The sequence below is a fragment of the Osmerus eperlanus genome, chromosome 20, assembly GCF_963692335.1.
Source record: "Osmerus eperlanus chromosome 20, fOsmEpe2.1, whole genome shotgun sequence".
Taxonomy (NCBI): domain Eukaryota; kingdom Metazoa; phylum Chordata; class Actinopteri; order Osmeriformes; family Osmeridae; genus Osmerus; species Osmerus eperlanus.
In genome coordinates this window covers 574,838-587,855 of record NC_085037.1, presented here as the reverse complement: position 1 = coordinate 587,855, position 13,018 = coordinate 574,838, and the positions used below count along the sequence as shown (strand labels likewise).

General features: G+C 47.1%; 1 protein-coding gene across 1 annotated transcript in view; it reads right to left on the bottom strand.

Annotated features, from left to right (window-relative positions):
• Positions 1–13,018, bottom strand: part of csmd2 (CUB and Sushi multiple domains 2) — a 202,392-nt gene that overhangs the window by 125,148 nt on the left and 64,226 nt on the right. The window contains exons 4-5 of the mRNA XM_062446030.1: positions 9,703–9,897; positions 4,852–5,059 (exon numbers count right to left, since the gene is read on the bottom strand). Coding sequence (XP_062302014.1) covers positions 4,852–5,059; positions 9,703–9,897 — 403 coding nt within the window. The remainder of the gene's footprint in view (positions 1–4,851; positions 5,060–9,702; positions 9,898–13,018) is intronic.

The following is a 13,018-nucleotide window of genomic DNA, read 5'->3' as shown; positions in this document are numbered from 1 at the left end:
AAGAGGGAAAGAGATAGAAAATAAGAGGGAGAGGGAGGGAGGCAGAGAGAGAGAGTGAGGGAGGCAAAGAGAGAGAGAGGGTGAGATAGAAAAAGAGAGAATCCTGCCTCCCAGTCTATACGTGACTGGCTTCCTAATGTACTGATGAATTATGGGTAAACCTCTGCAGCATAATGCTCACTGAGCCCCACATGCTAGACATTCAGAAATGGACCTCTGAGCTGGACACCCACCCACACACACTCACACACACACACACACACACACAAACACAAAATACCTTTACCTAACAAGTAATAGAAAGCTTGTAAGTACAGTCTGTGTGTGTGTGTGTGTGTGTGTGTGTGTGTGTGTGTGTGTGTGTGTGTGTGTGTGTGTGTGTGTATGTGTGTGTGTGTGTGTGTGTGTAGGTGTGAGTGAGTGTGTAGCCCATGTGAGCAAAACGTGTGCTGCTAATCACATGCTACTCTGATATTAATATTGTAATTTTTCAAACACACCCTATAAAATGACACACACACAAGTGTAATCGTCAGGACTTGAGCACATGACTAGCAGCATATTGCTCTACAAGATGGATGCGTCTGCCCAGTCCAGAAGAGTACAAGACACACAGCCGAGACACACACACACACAGAAACACACACACACAGAAACACAATGTTCTGAGGCTAAATCAAGTTGTGTTCCTTGCGCTGGGTGAAAGCTTAACAATAACTCTACTATTCTCTTTGAAAACATAAGCAAAGGCATTTATCTTACACCAAGCCAGGAAACAAACACACATGCACACACACAAACACACACTACCTGAGCAACCCTTTGGCCTCTGTTTCTCACCAGCATCACTCACTCACAGGTCAACAACTCTCTCCCAGGTAATCCATACACCCCCTGAGCCACTGCTGTCTCCTTCTCTGCTCTTTCTTCACTATGTCTCTCTCTCTCTCTCTTTTTACTCTCTTTCTTCTTCCCTCTTTCCCCGAGGACATTAGAACTCCCTATCAACACAGCATGGTTTCATCCATAAACTCACAAACACGTCAATGGTTTGTCTCTGCGGGGATATTTGCTGTAAACACCGGTGGGATGGAAGGATGGAGGGAGAGGTATCCATTTTAGTCTCTTAGAAGCAGTAAAAAGAGCAGGAAATAACATGCATTACGCAGGGTGCTTTGCCCCGTGTGCAATAGATGGTGCAACACAACTGCAGGAGTGACGATGAAGTTTGGAGAAGTTACCAGAACAAATCCAAACACATCTAAGCCAACCAAAAGAGAACAAAATAATAATGATGGGGTCAGATGGCTGAGCGGTTAGGAAGTCGGGCTATTAGAAGGTTGCCGGTTCGATTAATGGATGCCAAAGGACATTGTGTCCTTGGCCAAGGCACTTCACCCTACTTGCCTCGGATAAGAGTGTCTGCTAAATGACTAAATGTGAATGTAATGATAACAAATGTAACTTTTCCAAACAAAACCAAAAAGTTGTTAAAGAATCCAAATGGGCTATGGCTTGTTTAAAAACCATAAACAATGTTTTGTGATTGTCTGTTAAATTGAAGAGAATGATGCTTCCAACAGCCCTCCGCAGGTTTGTGCAGTCAAAACACTTCTCTCCTCACCCTTAAGGGACTTCCAAACACATTACAATAACTCACAGCACAGTCAACTCCAAAGAAAATTCTAATTGCTGCTATTCCCACTTAGAGGCAAGTGGGCGAGTGGCAAACAAACGAATGTGGGAACGAAACGGCGGGCATGGCAACCAGCTAGCGCGCTGCTGTTTTTACATCCCCTCCAAATGGCTTTGTGACCAGGGAGAACGTGGAGAGGGGTATAGAGAAGGTGATGGTGCTGTGATGTCGTCTGCTGGATGTCGTCCTGGCGTTGCCGTTCCCATCTTCATCTCTCCACCTAATCTAGTCCACGAGTGTCTCTCTGTATACTTCTCTCTATATACCCTTCCTCTTAACATCATCATCATCATCTCCACACATCAACTCCTCTCATCTACAAACATCTCTCTCCAATCTCTCACACTTGGACTCAAACACACATACGCACACACACACACACACACAGAGAGCTCACAGCGTGACCTGTGTTTGCCTCTTAGGATCGATGGAGGAGAGCAGAATTTGACCCTGACGCCTCCCCTGTCTCCCCTTGGGCCAGGACACCTGCCCGTCACCTGTCAATCAATGCTAATGCCAGCAGACCTCTTCAGCTCCTCCGTCCGAACACACGTCTTTGACCGGACGGGAGACACTGTGTTTTCAATGGACGGATATGTTACGGATGTAATAATCACACACAGCCAGACACACACACACAGGTACCTTACAGGTGAGGGTCAGGTAACTGGCAAGAGAATGAGAGGTGGAAAGGAGGAGAAGAAAAGTGGAAGAGGAGCGGAGGACAACAGAGGAGAAGAGGAAGAGGAGGAGAAAAAAGGAGAAGTTGAAAGGGAGAGGAGGAGAAAACGAGAAAAGGAAAAGAGGGGATGAGAGGGAGAGGAGGAGAGAAGACGGAGGAGGAAAAGAGGGGAGGAGAAAGAGAGGCAAGCCAAGCCTTACCTGTTTCATTCTGTTCTTTTCTTCCTTAACTCTACAGAATGGACAGTGAAAGCCATTGCTTACTTGTATTTATTGACTTTGGCATTAAACTCTTACTTTAATGGCCTTAGACAGCGTTCCTGAGTGGTCCATTGTAACACTCTAATTGTTCCCTGGAACAACATAAACTGGGAACAACAATCCTTTTGTTATAATACCATTCAACTTGTTGTTCCAGTTTAAGTGGAAGTCTGAACAGGTCCCTTGAAATGCTCCATCATCCTTTCTTTTGGTCGTCCCTACATCGATCTATCCTTTCTTCATCCCTTCCTTCCTTCATTTCTCCATCCATCCTTTCCTTCTTTCCCCACCCTCCATGGTTTACATCTCCTCCATCTCTCCCTGAAGCCATGAAAGTCCAGTGACTGAGAACAACCTTGGAATTGGACTGTTTGTTTATGTGAGTGTGTGTATGCAAATGTGTGAGTGTGTGTGTGTGCAGGCCTAATTGTCCCAGGCTCTTTAGAATGAAGGGTTAGCCCTGCTCCAGCCCTCTCTCTCCCAGACACAGTCTGTGTCCTTCATGTAACCTTCACTCGGGACAAGGAAGGGAGGGAGGGAGAGAGTCAAAGAGAAAGAGAGACTACATCTGTTCTGATCGTTAAAAGTAACAAAAACAACACGTTTGAGGGTGCGCTGAAATGTGTGTGTATGTGTGCTCCAGTACAGATGCCCTGTCACCTTGCTCCTGACACCTTCCCAAAGCATAGTAGATGCAGCCAGAACTGTGTGGCCTTTAAAAGCTCTCCTCGTGTCCAGCTGATAAAGGCCAGGCCTAAAATGAGCTGTCTATGGTCAAACGATACACACACACACACCAAACTCCAGCCCTGAACAGTGTCTGTGCATCTCTCTTTCTCAGAGAAAAGCTGGCACTCTTGAAGTCATCTGGCATGTTGTTGAGTTTCAGACCGACTTATCTCTAGTCCTCTGATGCTGTGATGGCATGTTAGCTGTGGGTTAACTCATAAAGTACCTAAACATCACGACCAAAGTAATCTTGGGGTAAGAGTCTCTTTGTTTCTCTTTCTCTTTCTCTCTGTCTCTCTACAGACAAACTATTTAATCCCTGGGTGCAGTAACTGGTGCCACAACAAACTGACAGAGAATCAAGTCATGATAGAATGCAGTCCCTTTTGAACCATGACTATGTCATCTGTCAGTTAGTCTGATCATCCAGTCTGTGTTTGTACTGCCTGTCCTCAGCAATGTGCATCAGCAACTATGACACAGTCCAATGCTGGCTAGAACATTCCCTTCTCTCTCTCTCTCTCTCTCTCTCTCTCTCTCTCTCTCTCTCTCTCTCTCTCTCTCTCTCTCTCTCTCTCTCTCTCTCTCTCTTCTCTCATTCTCTCTGTCTCTCGCTTGCATTGCTTTCTCTCTCTCACACACTCACACACACACCCTCACTCACACACACACTCACACACAAACACACCTCCCTCGGTACCAGTCTGTTTCTCTCTTCTTCTGTCTGTTACTTTCAACTTTCCTCCCTCCTCTGTCTCCTCCAGAGTTAAACCGCAGGTGCTCTGCCATCGGCAAAAGGTTGCCGCGGAGACCGCCCAGTCCTGGACGTGTGTGATTGGAGCCCCGCAGCCGCAGGCGGCCACCAGAGAGCCAATCATAAGTTGCGGATGACAGAGAACGAGGATGTGATGACATCATTGCGCGAGAGGAGAGGACACAATGTGAGACTTTGGGCAAAGAGATTCGCTTTCCACATCCGGGAGAGTGTCTGACTGACTGGAAGACAGGAGGGTTGTTGGAGTGAGAGGCCGCTGTCGACGTGCTTTTCCTGCTACTTTCTTTGACCCTGTCCTTTTGGCAACACACAATGACATGATTCGGAGAGCTGGGACTGGCTCCCTTCCTGTCTATGTCAATGTCTTAAACTAACAGTCAGGTCCCTCTCTCTCTTTCTCTCTCTCCTTTCACATCTTTAAAGCCCCTGTTTGAGATTCCTTAACCCCAAATCTGGACACTCCAATGTTATGCCAACAGTTGCCCTACACAGGGAACTACTCACTCTGACTGCTGTCAAAGTCATGTCAAGTAACATAAATTTCATAGCACATTTAAAGCCAATCAATGTTGACCAAAGCACTGTAAAATAATTGAAGCAATAAAAAGCTAACATAACACACAAGGACACAGCCCACCACCAGTGATGCCCCTGCCTCATCTTCTCCACCATCTTTCCCAGAAATGGTGGCACTCGGGAGAGTACTCACCACTGCGAGGAGCCCTCGGTGCCGCTGACCTCCAGAAGGTCGTAGTCGTCCTCCAGCTGGAAGTCTGAGAAGACCAGGGCGATGGTGTCCCCCGGCTCGGCCAGGACGGTCCAGGTGCAGTCAGCGTTGTTGTTGTACTCCCCTGGGTAGTTGGGGCTGGTGATGACCCCGCTTTGACCTCTCAGGGTTCCCCCACAGCCGTCATCCGCTGGGGAGAGAGGAGAAGGGGTTAGGGGGAGAAGTCAATATGGGCATGTGTATGTTTGTCAATGTGTGTGTGTATGAGTCAGTCAGACAGACAGATCGACAGATACACACACACACACATAAATTGACAGATATTTCAAGGGGTTATTTGGCAGTTTCAAAACTTCAATTTGGTTTTAGAACTTTTCAAACCTTAAAAAAAATGTATATATATTTTGCCGCTTCTTCAGCTTGAGGTCATGAAGAGAAAGTGTTAGACGTACACTCAGTAACCCTGCGGTGCGTTGGGGGTCTTTAGGGACAGGGAAGTGGGCTGTGATGCAACTCCGGGAAACCACGCCGCCATTAGAGTCAGCTTATTTCCAATTTGTGTTAATCACAAGCTCTTCTCCTTTTTATTTCGTTTTTAAGTGGAGAATTAAACAACAAAAGATGAGTTGAAGTATCAGCATTTTTTTATTGTGCCCCTTGGCTTTCTTTTCTTGTCTGAAGACCTGCAGAAGGAGCTGGTTACCAGAGCAAGAGAGCACTCGTCTTGAGAAAGACTGATGGTATGATATTAACTGATAAACAAGGAGGATGCAGGTGTGTGTTCACATCTTAGCAGCTGGGCGCAGCTGGCAGAGAGCTCTGGCAGAAAAACACATCAATGAACTCTGTCTAAAAGAAATTGTATGCATTTGTGTGTGCGAGCATGCGTGTGTTTTTGTGTACAATGGGATCCGTTAGCTGTGGCTGGCTAGTTGTGTGAGTTGTGTGGGAAATGTGAAGTGTGTGTGTGTGTTAAAGGATGTGTGTTAGGTGTATGTTTGCGAGGTGTATATAAGGGAGCAGGGCTTGTGTGCACTGGGCCCTGTCAATCACCAGCTTTGGCTGTCACACTGGAAACTTCCCTGGAGGAGGAGAGAGAGGGGGGGGGGGTTGCAGAAGAGAAGAACTCCATGAGGTGTGAAGCGTAAGAGGGGATCTCCACAGGAGGGCTAGAAGACAGGGATGAGGAGGATGACAGGTGACAAGAGCGGATGGAGACGGTGGGAGAGAGAGCGGCCAGGAGAGGAGGAGAACAGGGGCTGGAGGGGAGCGGAGAGGAGGAGGAACGAGGGCAGAGAAGGGAGGGAGAGAGGGTGACAGGTGACGGTTGAGGAGGAAGAGAGGGAGCGAGGGAGGGAAGGCTGGGCAGGTGAAAGGACGAGCATGATTGATATTCCTGACCACTTAAACACTTCATACTGAGAAAACTTTTTTGGTAAAAAAAAATTACCCACATCACCCATAGAATATTTGGAAAATAGATCCAATATAATGTTTTGGGCAAGGGGAACCGTTTGAATGTGTGCTTAGGCAGTGATTTGATCTGTCTCGATCAACATTAATTTGTGATATTGTCATGGAGATGGGGGCAACTTGGTTCCAGTGTTCTCCATGCACGGACAGTCCATATTATGGGCTGTCGGAGAGGATTTCATGCTTCTCCATATAGTGAGAAGACCCTCTCAGTCTCCCCACAGCTCCATGACAACTAAGCTGTGAGGCGAGCACAGACAGCAGGCGTCAAGCACTCATACACACAGTGACGCTCTCTCTCACACAGACACCCACACACACACTTTAGCTCCTTCTCACATCTTTGGTGTGAGGCATGAGGTTAGAGAAAAAGGTTAGAGAAAAAGAGAGAGAGAGAGAGAGAGAGAGAGAGAGAGAGAGAGAGAGAGAGGGGTGGGGGGGTGGGAAGAGACAGAGAGAGAGAACCCCAACCTCTAGCTTGTTGCCAGCAATGACATTTGAAAAATGCAGAACATGCTCCAGCAAACACATGGAAGTGGGGAGGAGGGGGGAGGAGGGAAGGGGGGAGACAGGGGAGACAGAGGAGACAGGGGAGACAGGGGAGACAGGTGAGGGGAAGATAATATAAGAGAGCAGAGAAGAGGGGAAGAGAGGAGAGGGACGGAAGATAATTTGGGAGAGGAGAGGAAAGGAGACATGGCAAATTAACCTGAAAAACCGATTGCAGTCCAGGATACAGACGGTGCCAAACTCTCACCACTAGACTGCATAGATGGGGTCAGTAACTGGACTGACATTAACAATATGCTTATGCATTATGCAAGGGCGATCAGCCATGTGCTCCAGCGTTTATACTGCATCCAGAGACCTCAATTAATGAGTGATGGAAATAGGTGGTTTCTGAAACTTGTTGGCATGTAATTTTTCAGGGTGAAAGTGGCATATTTATGACATTCCTGAATGAGGGAGTGGATGCTTGATTTTCCTGTGAGGAGGAGAGAGGTGAGGGCAAATGGGGGAGGAGGAATGAAGGGGGAGAAGGCGGGGCAGAAAGAGAGAGTTGGAGAAAAAGATGTATGGATGTACATTTGGAGAAAGATGTATGTGTGTGTATGAGTGTGTGTGTGTGTGTGTGTTTGTGTGTGTGTGTGTGTGTGTGTGTGTGTGTGTGTGTGTGTGTGTGTGTGTGTGTGTGTGTGTGTGTGTGTGTGTAGGAGGTCTTGTTCTGCCGTGTGGGCCCCAGCCATGTGTGCTCATGCGTGGGCTTCCTGAGTTCCATCCTGGGTACAGATGGTAGCATGTCACACTATCTGCTCCGAGACCACACACACACGCATGAAGACAGACTTTAAGGCACAGACAGTAGTCTTGTCTAGTCCAGTCTCAGTACAGACTAGTCTAGTCTAATCTAGTCCCAGTACATATTGGTCTAGTCTAGTCACAGTGCAAATCAGTCTACTCTATTTCTGATACCTAGTAGTCTAGTCCCAGTACAGAGTATTCTAGTCTAGTTTAGTCCCAGTACAGAGTATTCTAGTCTAGTCCCAGTACAGAGTATTCTTCTAGTTTAGTCCCCGTACAGAGTATTCTTCTAGTTTAGTACCCAAGTAGTCTAGTCTAGTCCCAGTACAAAGTAGTCTAGTCTAGTTTAGTCACAGTACAGACCAGTCTAGTCTAGTCACAGCACTACAGAGTATTTTAGTCTAATCCCAGTACAGAGTAGTCTAGTTTAGTCACAATGCAAAGCAATCTACTCTACTTCCGCTACCAAGTAGTCTAGTCACAGTACAGAATATTCTAGTCTAGTACCAGTACAGAGTATTCTAGTCTAGTACCATTACATAGTAGTCTAGTCTAGTACCAGTACAGGGTAGTCTAGTCTAGTATAGTCCCAGTAAAGAGTATTCTAGTCTATTACCAGTAAAGAGTAGTCTAGTCTAGCGTCAGCTGTCCTGCTCCTCTCACACACTGGCAGGTGTGTTTCCAGCAGGGGTCCTAGCCAGCTCCCAGCCAAGGACAAATGGCTCAGGCACCTGGCTGGGCAGTCATGGAAGGGTTCTGACAAGGCCAGTCACACATCAGCCCAGCTGCAGTACACCATGTCTGACCTGATCATGAGAATGTTCCACTCAACCACCCATAGTGTGTGTGTGTGCTTGTATACGGACATGTGTGCGTGTGTGTATGTGTGTACTATGGGGCGTAATCCGTGGCAGCGCAACTGCACACAGTGCACTCACCGTGTACTTGCTACAGGTGAAGTATGTGTACTTTGGTGAGTTGTAGCAAACGCCACATGAACCCTACACCTTACAGTTTGATAGATAACAAGGTGAGCGTATAGGCAGGCGTAATTAGCGCATATTACATTTGATAAGGCGTGCGCATAAGCAAACATTATTAGTACTGTGCATAGGTGACTTGCCAGCGCAACACAGCAAGCCCTGCAAACACATTCACACCTAGACGCATTAGCTCTTCAGGCTACATCAAGGGATCGCTGGTCAGAATTTTTTTTTGTCCCATTACATGTTTCCAATCGCAACGATGAACAGCCTTCAACAAACAAGCCATGGCTGTACCCTCATCCACCATGTTATCATTGTCTTGCAACTTTAAGTTGTGGCCAACTGCTGGTAACCTACATTTACGTTACATTACATTTAGTCATTTAGCAGACGCTCTTATCCAGAGTGACTTATAGTAAGTACTGGGACATTCCCCCGAGGCAAGTAGGGTAAAGTGCCTTGCCCAAGGACACAACGTCATTGCCACGGCCAGGAATCGAACCGGCAACCTTCTGATTAATAGCCCGATTCCCTAAGCACTCAGCCATCTGACTCCCTACAACCTAGCCTATATTAATTATATACCTAGCCTATTATTATGTTATAAAATGTGGGTCTGCGCTATGTTCTTTAGTTGGTAGTAGCCTAACACCAGACAAGGAACTAAGGACTAGCCAACTCACTTTCTTTTCATTTATTCTTTCAAATGGATGTAACTGAAACCACTTGTACGATTGAAATATCTACATATTAACAACTTGGTTAAGATAATAATATGTATTTTCAGTAGTATGGTGACCAAAAGGTAGAGTTCTATGGCATGTAGGCTTAATAGGTCTATAGGGACAGTGAGTTTGAGTCCCGGCTGAGGTGGCTTTTGCTAAACTGCATTGCATTGTCTCAGTATTTGAATGACAATAAAGTGTAATCTAACAACACGAACATGAACAACATATGCAGGCGCTAGTGATCCCTTTGCATATACATTTGTGACACGTATTACACCCCATATGTGTGCGTGCGCGTGTGGGTGCGTGCGTGCATACGTGTGTGTGTGTGCGTGCGTGCTCACCTCGGCAGTAGGGCAGGGGAAAGTCCCAGGCTGCGGTGCCTGCGGAGGTGGCCAAGCAGGACAGGGTGGTGTGGCCCTCCAGGACGAAGCCCTGGCTGCAGCTGTAGCGGATCTTGTCCCCGATGTTGAAGGTGGAGCCCTGCTGGAGGCCGTTCAGCAGCTGGCCCGGGTTACCACAGGTGTAGCTGGGCAGGGCTGCGGGGCAGGGAGGGAGAGGTGAGGGTGTGTGTGTGGGGGGGGGGGGGTTGAGGGTAGAAGAAGAGAGGGAGGGATAAGGGTGGGGGGGGGGACAGAGAGAGGAGTGAGGAGGGGAGGTGTAGTGGGAGGTGGAAGGAAAGAGGAGAGGGGTGGAGAGAAGGAAGGGGGCAGAGAGAAAGGGAGGGGAGGAGAGAGGAGGAAGATAAAGGGTTAATATACAATATACAGTATATTAATGATAGAAGAAGAAAGAGACTTCTGTGTGTGCGGGTGTGTGTTTTTACTTGGTGGGGGGGGGGTGGAGGGTGGACTGTCTGAGCACTTGAGTTCTGGACGAAAAGTGGACTCCAACGCAAACAACAGAACGCCGCAAGCACACACTCTCTCTCTCTCTCTCTCTCTCTCTCTCTCTCTCTCTCTCACACACACACACACACATAAACACACACACAGCTGAGTCAAGCTGAATAAATGTCACAGGGAACAAAGGTGACAGCTCCCACAGTGATAGAAGCAGTGTGACATTCAGCTCTTGAGCCTTTTCATATTACAATGTTACACTGGGTGTGTAACACACACACACACACACAAACCCTCTCTCTCTCTCTCTCTCTCCTCTCTCTCTCTCTCTCTCTCTCTCTCTCTCTCTCTCTCTCTCTCTCTCTCTCCTCTCTCTCCTCTCTCTCTCTCTCTCTCTCTCCTCTCTCTCTCTCTCTCTGCTCAGTGCAGTATTGAGAGGATACCATCTTCTGCTTTATGTTTTTATGAAAGTCTGTTTAGTACAGAACAATGTCAAACAGCCAGGTTCAGGAGAGCCTGACAGTGACACCACTCACAGATGTACAGTAGGCGCATACTGCAAATGTTCTACGCCCCGCTAAGCAGCCTCCAGTAAACACAGTATTTCTGCTAACACATACTATACTGTACCTGAGCTTGGCTAATCACACACACACTTTGTATCTGTGGTCCCTATTTGTTTTGTCTCACTGTACCTCTCTCTTTAGCTCTCCTTTTCTCCCTCTCTCCACTACCTCTCTCCCCCCCCCCCCCCCCCGCCCCCCCGCCCCGCCCCCCCCCTCTCTCTCCGTGTGTTGGTCAGCCAGAGCATGTGTTGGACTTTGGATGGATCTCTGCTCTCTCAGTCGGGTCTGGGCAGAGAAGCCTGGCGCTAGTGGACAAACTGCCACGCAGGATGCTGGCTTCGGCTGGCACAACGTCACAGCCCATACCAAGTCACACGGGGGACAGCAGGGTCTGCCCGTTTCTCCATGGCCAGGAAGACGGTGTTGAGTTTGTAGACTGGTTGATTGAGAGGGATGTGGTCAAAGTTACTGGGTGTAGCTCAGTGATGGAGCATTTGACTGCAGATCAAGAGATTGCAAGTTCAAAATCCACCCCTCCCTGAGTGTGGCTTTGGATAAAAGCAACTGTGACAAAAGTTGTAATTGCTCCATGGTACTGTAGGTCTCTTGAAAACAGGACGAATTTATATCAACACCACAGCCAAAAAGCCCAAAACAGGAGAACATCCTCCACGCAATAATTGAGTTGAACAGTGTGTCAGAACCCCAGAATGTGTTCACCAGTGGCGATGAGTTGTCAGATTGAGTTGTCTCCTCACAGCTCACGCCTGGCCGAAGCCTCTGTCTATGACCACTGAGGACCTCACTAATGCATTCTCCACACAGCGCTAACTGATTAGCATAGGCCACAAGGTCATGAGCTATTAGCATATTAGCAAAGTGACTACTTGTCTGTGTGCACATATTGGTGGAGAATGCGTTACTGCACTCCAGCCCACGGGAGCCTGTAATTAACCCCTCGTCCTAATGGATACATTTGGGGGACTTATGTGGCACAGCGAAGAAGAGAGGGAGTTAAAGATGGATTTGGAGGGGATGGAGGGGTGGATGGAGGGAGGAATTAAGAAAGGAGGGAGAGGTGGGAGGGATGGAGCGAGGGAGGAGGAGAGACGAAAAGAGGAGGGAGGATGGAAGAAAAGGAAGGAGGAATGGATGGATGGACTAAGGGAGGCGGAAGAGAGGGATGGTGTGGGATGAGGTGAGAGATATAGGGTGTGAAAGAAAAGGTAACAAGAAAATAAAGGTCAGGGAGAGAGAGGGAGTGAACAAGATAGATAGTGACACATAAAGAGAGAATGAGTGCAAAAAAAGATAGGGAGAGAGCAAGAAAAAGAAAAGGGGGGAGAGGGAGAGCAAGAGGCAAATAAGGGGAGATTATCATAAAGAGAGACAAAGAGAATGAGATAGCGAGAGAGAGAGAGAGAGAGAGAGGAGAGAGAGAGAGAGAGAGAGAGAGAGAGAGAGAGAGAGAGGAGAGAGAGGGTAGAAGTATGACTGAAGTAATTACGTATTTGCTAATTAAGACCCCGACTCTGTCATGTTGGAGGTGTGTGCGTGAGTATGTGAGTGTTTCTAAGCGACAGACTGAGACGTGTTAGAATACTGTGTGTTTGACAGACACACAAATAACATTGCTTTGATAGGCCCTGACAAAAACCTGACTGTGTTTCTAGATTGTAGCATTTTTAGTCTGCATGCTATCTATCTACAAAACACACTCACGCAAAGGACAAAGGCAAAAGAAGAACAAAAGTTCTGTATTCAATGTCCTTGGGAAAAAAATGTATCGTATTGCAAACACAGACAAAAACACCTCCTCAGTCAGACCTCAACATAAACAATTACAAATATTCAACGCACCAAAAATAAAGTCTGTCTTTTAAAAATAACTTTGTCGAAAATAAATACTGATATCGGGGCCTGTCGTCGTAAACAGCAGTCCAATTGTGAAATAATAAATCTCCATATAAGGATGACTAGGAAGGAGAATGTGTGCAGCATCTATATATTGCTGAGGCAGGAAGGCATAGCAGCGCTATATAGTTTTTAAGAACTCTCTTTCTGCAGAGTAGACCCCAGACGACCAACACATATTTGTCAAAATCTCCTCAATTCTCAATTTCTATATCACTGAGCTGCAATGTCTAAAAATGCACACACACGCAAGTGCACACAGCACAAACACACACACACACACACACACAAATGCCTTGTACCTACTTGTTTGTTTGAAAGATTCACATTCCAAGGTG